Source organism: Haematobia irritans, chromosome 5 (assembly GCF_050003625.1).
Source record: "Haematobia irritans isolate KBUSLIRL chromosome 5, ASM5000362v1, whole genome shotgun sequence".
NCBI classification, from domain to species: domain Eukaryota; kingdom Metazoa; phylum Arthropoda; class Insecta; order Diptera; family Muscidae; genus Haematobia; species Haematobia irritans.
The window spans coordinates 69,142,415-69,164,250 of NC_134401.1; the positions used below are offsets into that span (position 1 = coordinate 69,142,415).

At 33.0% G+C, this 21,836-nt stretch overlaps 1 protein-coding gene, 1 long non-coding RNA gene and 1 pseudogene across 2 annotated transcripts; 2 read left to right on the top strand and 1 right to left on the bottom strand.

The window, feature by feature from the left end:
- The first annotated feature begins 795 nt into the window (after window positions 1-795).
- On the top strand, window positions 796-6,222 carry LOC142238066 (uncharacterized). The gene is made up of 3 exons (XM_075309589.1): window positions 796-951; window positions 1,006-1,346; window positions 5,580-6,222. Exons 1-3 carry the CDS (start codon window positions 944-946, stop codon window positions 5,954-5,956), a joined length of 726 nt encoding a protein of 241 aa, XP_075165704.1. The 5' UTR covers window positions 796-943; the 3' UTR covers window positions 5,957-6,222.
- A 1,817-nt stretch (window positions 6,223-8,039) lies between these two features.
- Window positions 8,040-10,068, bottom strand: LOC142237709 (uncharacterized; annotated as a pseudogene).
- Window positions 10,069-16,052: 5,984 nt separating this feature from the next.
- On the top strand, window positions 16,053-17,638 carry LOC142238865 (uncharacterized). The gene is made up of 2 exons (XR_012722849.1): window positions 16,053-17,050; window positions 17,115-17,638. It is a non-coding gene; the product is annotated as an uncharacterized LOC142238865 (long non-coding RNA).
- The last annotated feature ends 4,198 nt before the right edge of the window (window positions 17,639-21,836 follow it).

Consider the following 21,836-nt stretch of genomic DNA (forward strand, 5'->3'; position numbering starts at 1 on the left):
GAAATTTCAACAAAAAGTAACCGGTTTCCCTTTTTCATTGAACTTTATGCTGTTTTAGCAGACTTTTCCTATGTCTACAAACAAATTTCTTTAGGTGAACTTTTGCTCTAATAATTTTCTTTTTCCAGGAATCGTGGTACACTAAAATTCTTGGACAAAGAGCAAAAGGCTGGCTCGTGTCGGAAAAATACAATATTAGGAGACAATGCAAGGGATCAATGACGGAAGTAAATATAAATGATATTGATTGAACGGGAACGATCAAAACATTTAATATAAATGAACTAATGGTGTTTTCTTTTCTGAAAAAAGTGCTTTGCCTTCATTTTGTCTGTACAGAATGCGCATTTTTAAAATGTTACCAGCAACCTAAAAAAATGCTATCATTTCAGCGGGCAGAAAAGAATTCAAGGAAGGAAACAGGGCAATCGCAGCACTCTCGTTTGTTGGCAGTGCTGAAAATGCCCGTAATTTGCCCCTATGCGTGGCGATATTTTCACAACAGAATTCGAAGCCTTTTCGCACTTTTGCCTGTTTTTTTAGAAAAGAACCTAAAAAGTACATTTTCCGGGCAAAATGCAAAAAAAGTACGCATTTTTTACAAGAAAAGAAAACGCCATAATTCTCATGAACAAAAATAAACGAATATTAGCTTTCACAATAGACTGAAAAGTCTCTTAAACTGCGTTCGCACTAGACACGAAATCGTCGTAAACGAGGATTTTGGCCGAAATCCTCCTAAATCTCAGTAGATTTGCAATGGGAAAATATCAGCTGATTTTACGAGGATTTGGACGAAATCTCTTTAAAATCTCGAATACCTTCACTGTGCAACGCTGAGTTTAGAACATTCCGTTCTAAATTGTAATAAATTGTACAACGCTGTGTCTGTATAGAAACAAATTTTTTCACTCGACATTTCATTAGGAAGTAAAGCGTTTCAATGGAAAAGTAAGTATTAAATTTAATTTTTGTTTAAATACTTACAAATTATAAATATTATAGGCGAAAGTATAAGAACAAAGCAAACTGGAGTTCGGATGCCGAAGCTTGCCTGATGCATGTGTGGAGGGATAATACATCCAAGTTACGAGGTGCAAGGAAACAAAGCCACACATTGCATGACATGGCGAAGGAAATGACAAAGTTTGGCTACCAATTTTCAAAAGACGAAATAAAAATCAAAATCCACAATTTAACCAACAAATACCGGTGTGAGAAAAAAAAGGTTGGTCCTTCTGGAGGTACACCATCAAGTTGGAGTTGGTTTGAGGAAGTACATGCCATTATAGGATCACAATCCTGCAATAATGCCGAAGAATTGATGGAAGATAATTTTACAACAGGTACATTGTCACATTCGTAAAAAACACACCGTCAGTTTGTTAGTAGATTTCAGACGTGTTTGCAAAACTATGCAGTTGGTTATGCATAAAATACACAATCTCAAAGAATTATTTTCTGAAATTTCCTTTTGTTATTTTCGTAAAGAGCCAATTCAAATAATTCTTACTGCATTTGTTTTTGTGTGGGATATAATCTGTAGTGAGTACTCTATTTTTAATACCCACCAACACAGGATGTGGGTACTCAAATTTTGTTATTCCATTTGTAACGCTTCGAAATATTGGTCTCAGACCCCATAAAGAATACATATTCTTGATCGCAGTGAAATTCTGAGTCGATCTTGAAGAGAAAATTTCATTCCGTCTGACAGAAATTTCGTACGTGATGTGTATTGATATGCCATCTAACAATGATGCAAAAATGTGTCATCGTTTCACAATCATTAGCGTAGCTAGAAAATTTTCCTAGGGGCTATAGCCCCCCTAGCAAAAAATTTATAGGCTGAACTTTAATAAAATTGAGTAAAAAATTAAACATCAAAACAACTCGACAATTGATTATTGACAATTAAGCAACTAACGGCTCCGTTTGGCTTTAACTGCCAGTTAACAGAAAGTGAATTTGCAAATATCTACTCTCCGGTTAACTTTAACTGAAAAATTATCAGTAGTTAAATTTCCAACTGCCATGGGGAATTCATGAAAAACGGGGTGAAAGTACGATTTTCCCAAAAAAAAAAAATTGTGCATTGTTCTAAAGGCACAAATTTAAAAAGTACTTCCAATTATTTCCTCAATTATTTTACTACAGATGAAGTTTTTGTTTTCCAAAAAAAAAGAGTAAGGATATATAAAATGGTACAAATTATTCAAATTTTGCCTCAAATATGCTAAATCCATTATAGAAAAATCGATAATTTTTGAAAATAGTTGAGAGAAAACGTTTCAAACAAGCGTCAGAATGCATTAAAAATCATAAAAAAGTTAAAAATTATTTATTTATCATAAAATTTTTTAATTCACATTCAAAACAATGAAATCGTATCAGACCTTAAGAAGTGATGGAAATTCATTGCAACGGCTGTTGAAACGGTGGACATTCGTCCTATGACAAGTTCGTAGAACATTCATTGCTTCTCCGTCAATTTTGCACTACTTCCGGACCCAAAAAGAACATTTTCACCTCTTTTTGCAGCATTATTAAGATACAAATTTATGAAAGAATAGCTTTAATATCAATTACTATTTTTTAATTAATTTGACGAGACTAAACCAATCATAAGTTCAACCACAGCTTTATTTTATAAATATCAGACTTTAAACATTGCCATCGGCAACTGCTACCACAACCCAAGTAATTTGATTGTGCATAGAAGTCTTTAGCGGAACTTTGTGCGATAGTAAATACTTATTTAATTTTTATAACAATTAAAAAAAAAATATTGACATTTATTGAAAAATGGAAAATCGTAAACAGGGTTTCAAATTCTGGGGGGCTAACATTTTTCTAGGGGGGGTTTATGCCCCCTCCCCAGAGGCCTTCCTACGCTTATGTTCATAATTATATATTTATAAACAGACCAAGAAGTAAAATGACTTGTATATGAATTCATTCAACCTTTTTTATATTACATAGTTTTCATTTGAACGAACTTCGTTATGGACGAAGTACAAAAAGTACAATACATTTCTTCTCCTTTCTCTTTTATCAAATCAACGGCTAGAGAAATTGCAATTATTGTTTTACAAAATTTCTTCCTGGTGTTATTGGAATGTTGTCTGCCTTAAACGGTGCTGACAGGCTATTAATTATGCTGTCTAAGTTCCAAAGTTTCCTTGAGTTTGTTATAGCTTCTGGCTTTATTTCAACATTTGCCAGTTATCTGTCACTTTGCGCCATTTCTTGATTGCCATCCTTAATATCTCTTTCCAATCTCCGACCATTCTAGAAGAATGTTGCCTCGACAACGAACATCACGATGGAAAGTCACCTAATAAAAAATGGAAGTACTTAACAATAACAAAGCCCCGATCTTTTGTCATGTTTTAAAATCAATAAAAATATTGCACTTACACATCAACGGGTCCATCTTCGTTCATCAAACCCTGGGATACACCATCAAACTTCTTTTGGGCTTCTTCATATGCCAGTGTATCTAGTTCATCTTATTCTTCTTCTTCCTGGCAAAGTAATGCTAAACCAAATCCACCAAATATCATTGTCGACTAGGGCTGTCGTTCGGGTTTGATTTTTAAAAATCCCGGGATTTCAAAATTCAGAATCCCGGGATCCCGGGATTTTTTCGGGATCCCGAAATGTCCGGGATTCTATAAATATTTTAAGTAACAACAATCTACAGCGCCAAAAAATTGTTGTAAATTGAACCAATTTAGTTTAATTCATTTTATGAACAAAAAACTAAAGACAAAACAATATTAAAAAGTAATTTTAAATTGCTATCATACTTAACGAACATTTTGTCTAATTCAACATTGTGAAGAAAATAAAAATGTGTTGTGACAAAACTATATAAAAAATCCATTTCATATCGCAATCTCACTCAACAAAACATTTTAAGGTCTGGGTTAGATTATGCGTATCTTCGTATACTTATGTACTTCGTTTTAAGTAAAAATATCAAGACTTCTAAATTGTTATTAGATAAATGCGATCTTGTCATATTTTCTATTATTTTATTCTATTATTTTACACACAAAAATTTTTTTTTCTGATTCAATCACCAAATTAATTGATCCAATTAATTTTTTAATTGAAATGTCTTCAATCACGAAAATGATAGCATCAATCACAGTTTTAATTGGGCATAGAAAAAATTCTTGATTAAAAAATTAATTGATTTTTTCAGCAAATTTCAATTAATTTTTTAATTGAATTAATTAAAAATTTAATTGATGTTGATTGCAAAACTCAAATAATTTATTAATTAAAAAAGGTAACTATTTTTAATTACTTTTTGAATTGGCTTAAAGTTTTTATTTGGATTAACAAATGATTGGTTGAAATACATTTTTCATTAAAAATTTAAAAAAATTAGCACTTTTTTTAACTGAATTAATCTTCCGAATTTGATTAAAAAGTTAATTGTATCAATTAATTTTTTAATTAAAAATTTTAAAATGTTCAATCATTGACTTAATTAACTTAATTTTCTATCATGATTAAAAAGTTAATTGTATCAATTAATTTATTAATTGAAAAAATTTTCAACTTCAATTAACTTTTTAATTGGAAATATTTTGGTGATATTTTTTTCTGTGTATGTAGTGTTCCATTTCACATGAACTCATTATTCAAAGAACCATGACTTTTGCGGACTCGATTTTTGATGAAATTGTGCTGTTCAATATACCCCATGTATAACAAATTCTTACTCAAGGTGTACCATAAATGTTTATTAACTCAATTTGTCGGTTATGAAATCTAACGGCGGTTTACAATGAGTGAAAACTCCAATTTATTAATAAACAACCATAAAAGCCCACAATTTTAGCAAATTTGAATTACTTTTTCGGGATCCCGAAAAATCCCGGGATTAAAAATAAAAAATCTCGGGATTCGGGATAAATCCCGTCTCGAAAATCCCGGGATTTCGGGACGGGATTTGTCCCGGGTGACAGCCCTATTGTCAACGATATTTGTTTTGCCGTCTCAATGTGTTCGTTAAGGTTTTCGATGTTAGCCTCTATTAACTTAGGAACTTCTTTATATTTCAACCAACGATAGGAAATGTGAATTCTTGTGAGATATTCGATTTCGCGACAAATTTTCTGAAAATCCATATATGTAGCTCGTTCTCTTGGTAGTGTATTGGTTTCCCGAACCTTAGCGTCCTTCTGTTCAATCATTTTCGTTGTTGCTCCCGCTCGGTTTCGTACATGCTTCCTCCTCTATCATGGAAAAATTTGAAAAGTGCCATAAAATTTAATACTATGAAACGATACTACAGTACCCATCAATGCTGTCTTACCTCATGTGGATTCATATTTAATGTTTTATATTTGATTTCTACAGAAAATGTTCTCAAAATTTTATTTCTACAGAAAATATTTTGTCTAAATCGGTTCAGATTCAAATTCATGCATATGGGTATATAAATGTTTATATAGCTCGCATTTACGGTACCGATACCACCCCAAAAAAACTTGTTTTTATTAATATTATTAAAGTAAGCAGTAAAATAATGTTTAATCGGCTACATCCTTTTCTTTTAGCTACTATGGGCAGTGAAAATGTAAAGTGGAGCGAACTCGAAATTTTAGAAGACAACGAAAATGAATTTATATTCTCCCAGACGTTGGATCAGCCAACAGTTTCAAGAGCTAAGCGGGCGCGAACATCGTCGTCATCATCTGAATGCTCTTCTGCGCCGTGCATTCAAAAGGCCTCTCGGAGAAAAAAGAAAAACACTTACGACGATGTTCTCACCGTAATGAAAAATACGGAAAATATTTTGCGACAGGAATGCGAAGACAGAAAAAAAATCGATGAAGAACTTCTGAAAATTCAGAAGGAGCAATTGTATCTGGAAAAAGAAAAAAATGAAATTGAAAGAGAGAGGAATGCTATTTTAAAAAATATGTTGCTTTAAATGAATGAGAAAAGTTTAATTTTAAATATTGAATTTTTATTAAAAATTATATTGTATTTTAACAATGTTCCCAAATAGTGTGAAACACATTACATACAATACTCAGTATTTCTGTTTTTTCTTCAAACAATTAAAATATACATTTAATTTCCTTTTAGAGTAATAATTTGTTTAAAAAACAAGAAAACTAAAAACATTTAGAGTAAATGAACTTATTGAATTTATAATAAAAATCTATACTTTTTTAAAATAGTGTGAAACACAAATAGTTCTTAGTACTTCTAGTATTTATTTAAAGCAATTTGAATTTTTAATTTAATTTTAGTTTATGCTTTTTGTTTTAAAAACCAAATAAAAACTATATAATATTGCACAAGAAACGCTCTCATTGAATAGTTCTCGAATTTCATGTTATGTTATGGCCTGCAAAGGTTAGGTTAGGTTTCCATGTTAAGCTCAATGACAAGGGACCTCCTTTTTATAGCCGAGCCCGAACGGCGTTCCACATTGTAGTGAAACCGCTTAGAGAAGCTTTGTAACCCTCAGAATGTCACCAGCATTAATGAGGTGGAATAATCCATTAGTGGAAAACTTTTTGGTGTTAGGTCGAAGCAGGAATCGAAACCAAGACCTTGTGTATGCAAGGCGGGCATGCTAACCATTGCACCATGGTGGCTCGCACACGTACATTATATTTTTTGCATATTTATTATACCCTTCACCACTACTGTGGTACAGGGTATAATAAGTTTGTACATTTGTGTGTAACGCCAAGAAGGAAAAGTCTGAGACCCATCGTTTAGTATACCGATCGTCTTAGAATTGAATTCTGAGTTGATTTAGCGATGTCCGTCTGTCTGTCTGTCTGTCTGATTGTCCGTCTGTCTGTCTGTCTGTTGGTGTATCTTTGTGTGCCAAGTACAGCTCGCAGTTTTGGTATAGGGTCCTGTTTCGACTCAAAGACGATCCCTATTGATTTTGGAAAAAATCGGTTCAGATTTAGATATAGCTGCCATATATATTTTTCACCGATCTGGTCATAATTGGCGTGTATATCAACCGATCTTTCTTAAATTCCGTACATCCGAATATTTTATGAGTCTCGAAAAACTTGCAAAATAACAGCCAAATCGGTTCAGATCCCATAGCTCCCATACATAGCTTTCGCCCGATTTAGACTCATTTGCCCACAGAGGCCAATTTTTTGCTCCGATTTAGTTGAAATTTTGCACAGGGAGTAGAATTAGCATTGTAGCTATGCGTGCCAAATTTGGTTGAAATCGGTTCAGATTTCGATATAGCTCCGATATATAACTTTCGCCCGATTTACACTCATATGACCACAGAGGCCAATTTTTTGCTCCGATTTAGTTGAAATTTTGCACAGGGAGTAGAAGTAGCATTGTAGTTATGCGTGCCAAATTTGGTTGAAATCGGATCAGAGTTAGATATAGCTCCCATAAATAAGTTTTTCTGATTTCGACAAAAATTGTCAAAATACCAACATTTTCCTTGTTAAATCGCCACTGCTTAGTCGAAAAGTTGTAAAAATAACTCTAATTTTCCTAAACTTCTAATACATATATATCGAGCGATAAATCATAAATAAACTTTTGCGAAGTTTCCTTAAAATTGCTTCAGATTTAAATGTTTCCCATATTTTTATACTAAAATTGTGTTCCACCCTAGTGCATTAGCCAACTTAAATTTTGAGTCTATAGATGTTGTAGAAGTCTATCAAATTCTGTCCAAATCGAGTGATATTTAAATGTATGTATTTGGGACAAACCTTTATATATAGCACCCAACACATTTGACGGATGTGATATGGTATCGAAGATCTACAAAGTGGTGCAGGGTATAATATAGTCGGCCCCGCCCGACTTTAGACTTTCCTTACTTGTTTTTAATTTTCACTTTTAAAACTCGAACACATTAACTGTCTGTATATATTTTTATTTATGTCTCTGATTGCATCAGATACTCAGCCAAAAAATTCTCATTTCTCTTCCCTGTATATTGAAATCATAGCTTATTGTATTTGGTGGAGATTTTTTGTTTGTCTTTTCGCGGTCCTCCATTTCTAACCATTTTTCATTAATTCTGTCATTTTTATATACCTGTAGTCTACTAAAGCAAACAAAACAGTGGAATACCATCCCTTGTAGTTGTAATAGTCTGACGCTTCCTGCTTTGGAGGATGCACCTCTATATGACATCCATCTGAAAATTCTTAATTGTAATTACTTTTTAAAAGATTTAAATTAAAGTCATTAGCGTAGCTAGACAATTTTCCTAGGGGGGCTATAGCCCCCCTAGCTGAAAATTTATAGACTGAAGTTATAGTTTCAATTAATGTTTTATTTCATAAAAATGAATAACAATATAGGCATCAAAATAACTCGACAATTAATTTATAATAAAGCAACTAAATGTAGTTCCACACTTTTCCCAGCAAAAAAATTGGGAGTTGTTCTAAAGGCACAACTTTAAAAGCACTTCTACACAATTTTAGTCAAAAGATTTAAATTAAAGTCATTAGCGTAGCTAGACAATTTTCCTAGGGGGGGGGGTATAGCCCCCCTAGCTGAAAATTTATAGACTGAAGTTATAGTTTCAATTAATGTTTTATTTCATAAAAATGAATAACAATATAGGCATCAAAATAACTCGACAATTAATTTATAATAAAGCAACTAAATGTAGTTCCACACTTTTCCCAGCAAAAAAATTGGGAGTTGTTCTAAAGGCACAACTTTAAAAGCACTTCGAAAAATGTCCTCACAAAGAAGTTAATTATTTTAACTACACAGGAAGTTTTTTACTTGATTTTTTTCATATTTTAATGCGTAATTTTTTGTTTTCTTTAAAAAAAGTAAGAATAAATAAAGTGGTACAAATTATTCAAATTTTGCCACAAAAATGCTAAATTCATTATAGAAATTTTTATAGAATTTTTGAAAATATTCGAGGGAAAACGTTTCAAACAAGCGTTAGAATGCATTAAAAATCATAAAAAATTTAAAAATTAATTATTTTGGAAAATATAACAAAATTTTCTAATCCACATTCAAAACACTGAATTTGGATCACAACTTAAGAAGTGATGCAAATTCATTGCAACGGTTGTTGAAACGGTCGACATTCGTTCTATGACAATTTCATATCACATTCATCGCTTCTCCGCCAAGTTTGCACCACTTCCGGACCCAAAAAGAACATTTTCACTTCTTTTTGGCTATGCTTTTTTGCAGCATTATTAAGATATTAATTTATGAAAGAATAGTATCAATTACTATTACAATTACTATTTTTTTTAATTAAATTTGCTAAACCAGACTAAACACAATAATAAAGGAGCTTTAGTTATTCAACTAAATCAAAAGTTCAACCACAGATTTATTTTATAAATATTCAGATTTCGGCAACTGCTACCACAACCAAAGTAATTCGATTGTGCATGAAAGTTTTCAGCGGAACTCTGTGCGGTTGTATATACTTGGTTAATTTTTAGAAAAATGTAAAATCGTAAATAGGTTTTCAAATTCTGGGGGGGGCTAAAATTTTTCTGGGGGGTCTAAGCCCCCTCCCCAGAGGCCTTCCTACGCTTATGATTAAAGTACAAACCTATTGCTCCAATACATTGGGGAAGTCCCATTTGTTGGAAGCCTTGTATGCACTCATTAATTTTATGGCTTGCTCCAAAATCTGGAGGTAAGTACTTTGGAGCCATTTGTTTCCATACTTCTTCGCAAAACTCTATCAGGATATCATGCACGGTTGACTTTCCCACACCAAATAGTTGCGATATAGTCATATATTCCGCTGAAGATTTTAAAGCGTATAATGCAATCGCAACCCTTTTTTCTAGCGGTATGCATTTGCGGAAAGTGTTGTCGGTTTTAGCAATCGCCTTTACATGCTTGCAAAGAATGAAAAAAAGAGTTTCGGGACATTCTAAAGGTCTCTTTAAAAGCTTGACCTGTCATTGTGGGGACATCGATTTCCCAGAAAAAGCTAGATCTTGGCTATAATTCGAATTTAAATAAAAAATCTCCTACAAATCTCATATATAATTATACATACGTGTATCCACAATTTTTTGGCGTCATTCAGGGCTAATTTCAAAAGATTTAAATGAAATTGGCCCATCACAATTTTGATTTTGGCTCTTTTCTGCCTTTTTAATATGGTTGCAATTTTGGTTTTGTTTTTTTTTTTCCATTTTAGCATGTATTAATGCAAGTTTTATTAATAACTGTTTTCCTCTACCAGACATCTTAAATCAAGTAATTAAAAAATAAACAATTATTCAATGTTTGGTTTTTCTATTTGTAAACAAAAACAGCTGTTAAATCCTCAAATCTACGAAATCTCGTTATTTTGCCAGTCCGAACACCTGAGATTTGTAAAGAGATTTGAGTTCTAAATAGAGAGATTTCGTGTCTAGTGCGAACGTAGTATTAGAGTCTGCAATATCGAACCTACACCTAACCTAATATCAGCTTTAGAAATAACAAAACTTTTATTGACTCAAAAATAAATTATAACCTTTTGCCTTTTCTTTAATAGATGAAGAATTTGCATCAAAACGTAGCTGGCTGAAATTCAACAAAACAAACTCCGCTGAAATTTTACAAATTTGGAGCGAGACTTCAAATCAAAGGACGCGCTAAATTCGCAAGAATGCAGCCATAGACGACGTTTTTATAGAATGGCCATCTTACAAATTGCCCCTTGCATTGGCAAGTTTCAAATGAGTATTTCATTATTTTTATGCATTTTATGAAAACGTTAAACTTTATTTATACGTATTTCCATTTTAGATTGAAATCGATTTTAAAACCTTGTATCCATCAGCCGACAAAAAGATCTATGGGAAATGGGAAATTTTTGAAAAAAATATCCTTGCCTTCTACAAGTTACACATAAAGGACTCTAACGCAAAGGAGCTACTAAAGAACTTATTGGACCAAGAAAAGTCTCTTTGCGAAGGTAAGTATTTCCGTTCGTGATATTTGTTTTGCTACGTAACATGTGGAAAGATTGTATTTGATAAGAAAAAAGTAAACTGGTTTATTGGGAAAATATACTACCTGCTAAATTAAATTCCATAATATATTCTTATAAAGACAATTTACTCACATGCATTTGTAACCGAAGCTATTTCGTTTCTTAAAAACAATGAGTTAAAAGTAAAGAATAAATCATTGGCGTCAAATACTAATCTATCGAGGGAATGCAAATTTCGAAAATGAACGTCCCAAATTTAATATAAACTATTTTTATTTATTTTATTAAAGAATTTAAAACCATGATAAATTATGATATTAAATAAGATATGTACTAACAACAAAGGTTTTCGACCTAGTAATATAAAATTTTTAAAACAAATATTACCAATTCTTTCGGTAATTTTTATTTAAAATTCCTTTAACACAGAAGTATTTATCAATTGCTGTTTTACTTATTTTCATTGCAGACACCCGTAACACAATTCTTTATTTGCTCCCCGCAATTTTAAAAACCAAAAGTTTTAAGGAAAACAATAAAACTCGGAGATATACAATTGCTGAAAGTCAAGAAAACATTTTGAAGATTTTTCGACATCAAAATACTATTGCAACATTTAATGGACATCCGTGTATTTTTCTAACTGGCGAAAACCTATTCGAATTAAACGGCGTCTATGTGGCGTATAGAGATATTTTATACAAATGTGAAACTATAATAAATGGAATCGCAACATGCTTCCATTTATTTTTCGTTTTTAATTTAAAGTACCCGCCGCAAGCGGAAAATATTTGGACATTCGTTCAAAACTATTTTTTTGAAATCAATTTAAATTCAGACACCTTTTCAGGTGATTCAAAAATCGTTAATAGCCTATTTAAATGAACATAAGTAGTAAAGTCGTGCTTTATTCGATGTACCCTATGTAACTTGAAAGACTGATTTTGATTTACTTCACAAATTTACTAAATCCATTCATTTACGGATTTCAATGTATCCGCCGCAATAGGCTAATGTTTGGATATTCGTTTAACATTAACTTTTTTATATTAATCTAAATTCTTTATGTTCTTTAATATATGAGAAATCTATTAATAATTAATTGGAAAACAATAGTTCCTACAAACATTGTTATAAACAAAATGTATGTAAAATATATACATAAAAATCTTAAATATCAATTTCGTATTTAAATGAATTAAGTACTATGTTATAAATTCGATGCACCTTATGTAACTTAAAATACTGAATATGTTATACCGTATGTAATATGAATATCTACCGAATGTAACATAAAATACTGAATTCGATTTATTTCATACAGTCAATAAAAACCTGTGAATTTTAGTTTAAAATGTCGATAAAAAATAAAGTTTATTGCTAAGACAACAAATATTTGTAGTTGTTATAACAGAAAAATATTAGCTATTTCAACTAACGCAGTTTGCTATTTCAGCAGCGATGTTTGTCAAAAACTTTTAGCAAACAAGTTTGCTAATTCAGCAGCATTTGTTTGCTATTTTAGCTGTAAAAAATGTTTGCTGTTTCAACTAACCAATGTTTGCTGAAACAACTACATGCTACTGCTGTCCTTTTTCAGCAAACAAAATCTGCTGTTTTAGCAAACATTTTTGCTATTATTAGTAACAAAATTTTTTGAGTGTAGTAATATTTTTTAAAAAAGTTGTAAAAATTTTGATTGTGAATTAATAATTTTTGTATAATAATAAATATTGTATTTTTATTGAATAATTTATGTTTGATTAATATGATTCGGTAGTGGCATGTTTGGCTGAGAATCGTAGATAGTATTTCTCTCGGTGTTTTCACGAAAAAAATGGGAGAAGATCATCCATATTTTCCATTAGGATCGGTGGGTCTGATTTATTACTTTTAATGTAGATTTGAACGAAAAGAGTAAGCTGTATGTATCTGTTTTTGTCTTTTATACTGTAGTGCTTTTTGTAGCTTGTGGATGTAAGGTTTTCATTTGCATAGATCGGGATATTAGAATCGAATCCAAAATGTTTTAAAAATAATTTCGTGTTGTTTGCGCGTTTGAACAGTGCGACATTTTTTAAAAAAGAATTTCTATCATAGGGAGATAGAAATGTAACTACTATAGCAGTATCTTTTATAGTGTTGTTTTTGTTTTTCAATCTGTAAATTGACTTTATAGCCGGTGCAGCAATATTTAACGTACTACACAAGTTTGTAAAAATTAAGAGCAAGTTTTCTCCGTTGCAACAGGGGATCCCACTCAATCGAAGATCACAAGCTACTGACAAATTTTCTTGTTTGAGTCTTTGTTGTTTCAGGACGATTATTTCAGATTTCATTTCTGATATAATTTGTTCACAGTTACAAGTCTTTATATTCTGTATGTCGTTTTGTATGGAATCTATTTTGGCTGTAACTGTTTCCACTTTGGATAATCTATCTGATATAATTCTCTTCTCAAAATTTCTCTCTATGTAGCTCTCCCACTCGCTAAATTTCTTGTCTATAACTTGAGTTAGTTTTTCGAACAGTTTATCTATGAGCATAGCTACACGTTGTGGCGATTCATAGTTTACACGACGCGGAGTGGTGTTTGTGTTAGAGTCAGGGAGTGTGGTGGGATATTAGGCCACCATGCAGAGAAATTCAAAGACATCCACTGGGTTGCTAACTTCAGGGCCCAGTGGACGAGTATCGACTGGAGTTATAGATTTGGGCAATGACCAAGATTTAGGCCCAATTAGTCGACCTGTAGACGGGTCGACAGGTGGCGACAATTTGACAAGTCGGACCTTTTCCAAGGTAACGGCATCAAAAGGAGGTAATCCCTCACGAAAGAGATTCAAAGAACGAAGAAATGCTTTGTTTATCCTAAAGAAATTAGGATCAGTCGACCCAAGCACGTTGTCGGCTAAACAAAGCGATTCCTTAAAATGGGCTCAAGGAATTCTTGAGGCTGGAAAAAGGGAACGATCACCGGATGAGCTGCCATCCTCCAAAAGGGATCAACGATCGTTTGCCTCAGTTGCTAAAGACAGCCTTGTGATGGCTATCATTAATAAAGGAGCATTGGGCGGTATGGTTCCAAAGCAAAAATGGGGGGAAATTGAGAATGCTTTGTCTGGCGTCTACTCACAGGTGCTGGAAAAGTTTCCCGGCCCAGATCCTCGACACCAAGAGGCTGGTTGGTATCAAGGACGATTTAAGCTAGTCGCATTTGAGGACCAGAGGTCTATAGAATGTTTTAAAGCTGCTCTGATACTAATTGGTGAAGTTTGGGAAGGAGCTGCTCTAGAGTTAGTCGAGAAGAAAGACATACCGGCTAGACCAAGAGCACATGCGTGGATACCTGCAAACCCTCCTGACCCTGAATCTATTTTAAATAGACTGAAACAATGCAATCCAGATCTTCCAACAGCTGATTGGAAGGTTGGCCGTTTGGATGAAGTGGATGGGCCAAGACGGCATGCAGTGTTTATATTGAACACTCAGTCTTTGCCACATCTAGCAAAGTCCCAGGGCCGTGTATGTTATGGCTTTCATTATATCCAAATGAAGGTGTATAAAAACGATCAGCTAAAGGATTCAGAAATGGACAAGCCTCTGTCTGAATCAGAAGTAAGCGGATCCTCTTGCGAAGTCGAGGGGGATACCAAGACATTTGAAGACATGGATAGATACCGTATGCGTGAGGAGGCTTCTACTGCCTCAGAACTCACCAAAGTTGAACCTATGGTTATTGCGAGAGTCACCGATATCTCTGAAGAGGACATTCTTGATGACTCGATTGAAGCGGCTGATGTGACGGTTGTTGAAAATCTCGATGGTCCTACGGATCCTCCAGATAAATCTTCATCATTGTAAGGCTGCATGTGCTGCCTTAAAAGTTCTCCTGATGAAAGGGGACATAGATATAGTTCTTATTCAAGAACCATATGTTTATAAAAACAAAATATGTGAATTAAGTACTCCGGGGTTCAAACTATTGCAGTATAGTGGTAATGATGTAAATCGAGCCTGTATAATTGCTAAAAACGAGCTCAACTTGTTTCTGCTTCCTTCAATGTGCAATACAGACACTGTCGTTGCCAGTTTAGAAATAGCCAAATGCAAATATTGGGTATCTTCGGTCTACATGGGACATGACAGGGAGATGCCTCCATATGCCGTTAAGACCTTAGTGGAGGAGTCATGGAAAACAAAGACGAAACTCATTATGGGATGCGATGCGAATGCACATCATAGTATATGGGGAAGTAGTGATACTAATGCAAGGGGAGAGTCGCTAATAGAGTTTATTTTGCGTACTAATCTGGTAGTTTGCAACAAGGGAGATGTCCCAACCTTTGTCACTAAAAACAGGCAAGAGGTTTTGGACATCACCTTGGCCTCGCAAGAACTGAATGAAATGATATCTGAGTGGCAGGTTTTAAGTGAACACAGCTTCTCAGATCATCGCTACATCAGTTTCAAATTTGATGTTCATATCACCAAGATCATATTTCCGCCAAATGTTAGGAAAGCTGACTGGAATAGGTATAGGGAATCGTTCAATATGATGATACCGGAAATAACAGAGACAAATATGAGAAATGTGCAAGATATCGAATACGCAGTGGAGCGGATTACTAAGGCCTTCAACATCTCACTGAAAGCTGCATGCCCTAGAGGAAAGCCAATGGGGAAACATCTGTAATGATTTGTTTAATTTTTTGGTTTTTTTGATATGTTGTTGTGGATGTGCAAAATTTTGTGAGGAATTTGTTTAGCCTGCCTATTGTGGTGCCGGCGCTTAATAACGCCACTTGGCAAAAATGTTAATTTTGATATTGCAGGCACAACTGAGTGCCACAGCAATTTAAATAAAAAGATTTTTAATTTATGGTGATGTGCCGGTTTTAGGCTTAAAAACTTGAATGTTCCTTTATTTAATTTTTCTTGATCTTTTATACAAAGATAACGGCATTTCTTATTTTGTTTTCTTTTTTCAAACATATCCTTAAAAATAAACAACAATCCTTATATCTAATCATATGTTCTATTACTTATTACTAAACAGCTGTTTGAATTACAATGTAACTTAACCCAATAAACACAGGATGAGCGTTTTTCAAATGCAACAACTTTTCAGTTTGAGGGTAACTATAATTATCAACATAAATTCAACTTGACTTGAAACAGCTCATATTCAATACATCTTCAAATTGTTTGCGAATTACTTCCAATTTGCCAAAATGTTGACGAAATCTTTGAAAAGGGGTTGAAGATAATATGAGAAAACTTTGACAAAACACTACCCTAAAATGCAACGAAAAAACCATGTGGTTTTCAATACTTGTTTGTGCAACGAAGTTCGTGGTCAATTGAAAGAAATAAAAAACATTTTAGACAAAAAACTGAATTTACTCCAAATAGTTTCTAATAATACGTAAGTGAAAATAAAAAAATGATATGAAACTTTAAGGAAGACACTAAATTATATCTCTTTGCCGAAAACTAAAATTATGGATTCTACGTTCTTTAAAACATTAAAAAGCTGACCGATGAAAAAATGTTGGACAAGTAACTGGAACTGCTTCAAATGGTTTATAATAATTGGTAAGTCAATATGAAAAATTAAATCAACACTTTAGAGAAGTCACTAAATTTAAATCTCATTGCAGAAAACTAAAATATTTGGATGCTGCATTCTTGGAAACATTAAGAGGTTGACCAATGAAAAATGATGGTGGCTTATCGAAAAGAGAAAGTTTCCATAAATCAAAGTACAATGAATTAAACTTGGTATTTATGCTTTTCCATATCAACTACTGGGGGATAATTCGCATCACGCCTATAGTTTAATTTACATCGCATCATCGGTTTAATTTGATATTTTGTGAATTGAAATTGCTGGAAATTTATTCTAACTCTCTAGTCATCAAGTTCCTTGCTAATTTCCCGAATTTTAATGAGTTTTACAAGACACCAACGTTCTTGAGGAATTTTGTGGGTTTCAATACATTTTGTGCCACGAAGTACGTGGTCAGTTATTTTTATTGACATAAAACTGAAATTAATCCAAAACGGTAATTATAATTGGTAAGTCAAAATAAAAAGTGAAATGAAAACGTAATGGAAATCACAAAACTCGATTGTTTTGCAGAAAACTAAAATCATTGGATATTATATTCTTGGAAGATGTTGACCGGTGAAAAAATGATGAAGGAAACAACAAAGAAAAGATTCCAGAAAACTTGCAAAGTGCAACCAATTAAAACAAAGTGCAACAGTTCCTAAATCAAGAACTTCTGGATGAAAATGTGCATTACATCAATTTACATTCCGTCATCAGTTTGATATTTTGTGAATTCCTCTTGATGGAATCTATTCTAACACGCAGGCCAGCAAGTTCCTCGATAGTAATTATTTGAAATTGTCAGCATATTAATTAATAATTAATTAATTAATAGTTATGTGACACCAACATTATGGGGGAAATTATACATGAAAAATGTTTAAGTTATTTAAAGTTGTATTGATAGTTTTAGTTATTAATACCTTTAATAAGATAATTATGTTTTGATTGGTATTATAACATATTATTATTTTTTATATTGTTAATGTTATTTTTAATATTATTATATTTTTAACGAAAAAAATTAATAAAATGTACAAAATCACTAGAAATTTAGTGTTGACTTTCAGTAAGAACTGGGATTGACTTTCATGCAAATTGTGGTTAGAAAATATTCGCAGCAATATTAGTTTTTAATTTGTCTCACATTGAAAACTGTTTGAGAAATTATTGAGTAGCAATGCATTTCAATTTGAGGATTACAATTGAGAGATTATTGCTATTGTGTTGAATTTTACTGTTGAGGGTAATGTCTGTTTTTTGTTGAGAACGCGATTTTCTCAACAATTTCTCAACTTGAATATTACCCTAATCCTTTGAAAAAATGTTTGAAAAATTATTGCATTTTAGTATTTTTCAAACGTTTGTGTTTATTGGGAAACTATTGAACAGCTGGCTTAAAACTAATGTACCGAATACACTACACCCTCACCCTTTGGAAAAAAAATAATTTTTATATCCAAAAATTATTTTTTAAAAATCCTATCAATATATACATAGCATACATACAATTCAGTGAATTTTTTTATTACAATTCAATTATTTTTTATTGTGTAATACATACATTTCAATTATTTATCAATTCTATACATTCCATTTTTTAAACATATTGTTATGGTACTTCTTCTTTATTCCTTATTCTAAAATTGAGTTTACTCCATCTCTAACTAGTATCTTATATGGGCCATGATATGGCGGTTGATTTTTCTTCCTATTCATTGTTCTCAAAAGAACGAGGTCTCCTACTTTCAAATTTAGTGAATTTGATGATTCATCTTGGAGTACCCTTTTTATTTTAGTTTTTTCTAATAAATCTTTAGCTCTTTCGAGAGAAAATTTTAACCTGTGCCTTAATTCAGCAACATAATCATCAGTGTTGTAAAATTGGCTAGTTTTATTTATTTCATCGTTGGGTAAGGAAGGAAGTTTTCCAAATATTAGTTCATAAGGTGAATAACCTGTATCTATATGCGGTGACGTATTGTAGGCAAAAGTAAAATAAGGAATCCAAGTATCCCACTCATCATTTTTGGAGAAATTTAATAAGAATTCGTTAAGTACCCTATGATTTCTTTCTATCGAACCTAAGGTTTCATGGTGATATGGAGCACTAAAAATTTGTTTTATCCTCAACAATCTACATACCTCTGCCATTAATTGATTGGTAAATTCAGTGCCCTTATCAGCTTTCAAAATTTTGAAATTCCCATAAATTAGTATGAAGTGTTCGACTAACGTTCTTGCTACAGTTTTCGCATCCTTTGATTCCATTGGAATCGCTACAATATATTTTGTCAAATCACATTGAATCGTTAGAATATACCGATAATGATTCGATAACCTCAACGGTCCTACTGTATCAATGGAAACAGTTTCAAAACTAGTTGTTGGTGTATTGGTAAGTGTAAATTGTTCTTTCGTGTGTCTTGTCTGTTTATTCATTTTGCATTGCGGGCAATTTAGGACAAAGCCTTTTATCATCTTGTACATATTTCTCCAAATATATCTCTGTTTAATTTTTAGGGTTGTTTTTCTGACACCTAAGTGTCCTCCATGTGTTGAGTTATGAAACTCATCTATTAGTTTCAGTTGTGTATCTTTACAATGTATTCTTTTCGGTTCATCGTATATTAAAATTTTCAAATCCGTTTTCATATGTTTCTGCATTTTTGTAAATATTATTTTAAATTCTTCCATGGCCATGGTTTTAAAAATATTATCGTTTCTGCTCAGAGCTAATTCGCGTATCTTATGATCACGCATCAACGACGTCAGCTTCTCCAAACTCGCTCGTAAGTCAGATGGATTATCGCTGCATCTTACAATAATTTCGTATTTTCCAACTTCTATCTTTGTTTTCCTATTTTCCTCTAGAGGTACAAATTTAAGTTTCATCAAGTTTTTTATATCCGCTACAGAAGTACACTCCCAAATGTAAAGTTGATCAGGCTTTAACATCGTGGTACTTGCTGCGGTACTCATGTCAGTGTTTTTCCCATGTGCAGTTTTCCTCTGCATGCTTCTAGTGATAGCTAATATCCTTCTTTCATTTTCAACTTTATCCGGAATCATAGCTTTTAGGGCGTCACTATTTAAAACTATTCTAGATAACGCATCGGCATTCGTGTTCATTTTTCCTTTCTTGTAAATTATTTCGAAGTCATAATCGCTCAAATCCATTCTTATCCGTGTCATTTTTGACGATGGTTACTGTGCGTAAAAAGAGATACTAAAGGCCTGTGATCTGTGACCACATAGAACCTTCTGCCATATAAATAGGGTCTAAAGAAATTTATTCCCCAATGAATGGCCAACAATTCCTTTTCGATGATAGGTTTGTTCAAATCGTGTTTCTGCAGTGTAGCACTTGCATATGATATTGGTAAATCTGCACCAATCTCCCCTTGGGAAAGAACAGCGCCAAGTGCATAGTTGGATGCATCTGTAGTTAAAATAAACGGTTTCGTAAAATCCGGGTATTTAAGAATTTCTGGTTGTAAAAGTTTCTTTTTCAGTGTTTCAAATGCACTCTGACATTTTTCACTCCACACAAATTTGTTGTCTTTCTTCAGCAGTGCATTGAGGGGTCTAGCTATGTCGGCAAAATGTGAAATAAATCGCCTGTAGTAGTTGCAAAATGCAACGAATCTTCTTACTTCATCTGCATTTACTGGTATGGGATAGTTTTTTATTGCTTCATCCTTCGCAGGGTCTGTTTTCACGCCTTTATCAGTTATTAAATGGCCCAAATAAATTACCTCAGGCTTAAGAAAGCTACATTTATTGGCATTGAGCTTTATATTGAACTTCCGCAATCGTTGAAATACGTTTCTCAAATTGGAATTGTGATGCTTCAAGCTACATCCAAAAACTATTATGTCATCAACATAGAGAAAAGCTGATTCATCCAATCCGCTCAAAGCAATCGTTAACATTCTTTGAAAGCTGTTCGAAGATATCTTTAATCCAAATGGCAAACGTTTAAACTGGAAATGTCCATTTCCTGTAGAAAAGGCCGTTAGTGGTCTGGAATCCTCGTACAGACCTATCTGGTGAAACGAACTCGTCATGTCCAGTGTTGAGAAATATCTTGCTCTTCCGAGTCTATCTAATACATCTTCAATTCGTGTCAATGGAAATTTATCGTTAACGATTTTGTCATTAAGTTTTCTGAAATCCACTACCAAACGCCATTTCTTTGTTCCATCAGTAGATTTCTTCGGAACTACTAGCAAAGGTGAATTATAAGGGCTGGTGGAATCTTCAATGATGTCATCACTCCTCATTTGCTCGACTTGCTTATTTATTTCATCCATCTGTGTGTGGGGAAGACGATAATTTTTTATATAAACCGGAGAATCATCAATGGTTTGTATTTGTTGAGTATAAAAATTATTTATACTCAATTTATCCCCAGGAAGATGGAAAACATCTTCAAATTCTTTAAAAATCTCAATAATTGACTCCCTGGAATCAGGATCACATGTTCCAATATCAATATTGGTCAATAAAGTTTTAATTCTTTCAGGATTACGTGTCTTCGAATGACTTGCATAACAAATGTCATATTCACTCAAAGGATGTATTTCACAATCAATGCTGTCAATCTTCACTGCCGCATCTGTAGTATTTAGTATCCTCACATGTTTTATGCCTTTAGCAGGTATTATGGTATTTGCTAAGAAAACTCCTTCCGCCAATCTTTTATTTAATACAATACTATTTTCTCTCACATCCACACTTATTGGGAAAATCATTTCTGAACGTGCTGGTATAATGGTGGCGCTTTGATTAATCGGTCTCGTATTCATTGGTAATATGATTTCATCATCATTGATGTTAAACGAAATAGTGTATGTTTCAAAGTCTATTTTACACAAGTATCTTGACAGAATATCTCTCCCGATAATGCCATCTGTTGGGATTGGAAAATTCTCATCCACAATATAAAACTTGTCATCCAAAACAAATCTTTCAATATGTAAATCCAATGTTGTAGTACCAATACACTGTACTGCGTCTTCAGTAATGCCAGTGAGTTTCACGGTTTCACTTTGATTTATATTGCCAAAATTGTGGTTTTTGCAAATTGAAACATCAGCTCCCGTGTCAATCAAAAATCTTAATTCTTTATCAATATTGCCACATTTTATAGATACAAATGCGCTAGATTTTGCCGATATATTGAAAATTCTTATATTTGGCCCTCTTGGACAACAGCTTCCTCCATTGTCCGGCCTTCGTAGTTTC

Excerpts from the sequence above, each read along its gene's own strand:
- LOC142238066 (XM_075309589.1), top strand. Across the intron at positions 1,347-5,579 it reads GGAAGATAATTTTACAACAG|CTACTATGGGCAGTGAAAAT; the intron begins GTACATTGTCAC and ends CTTTTCTTTTAG.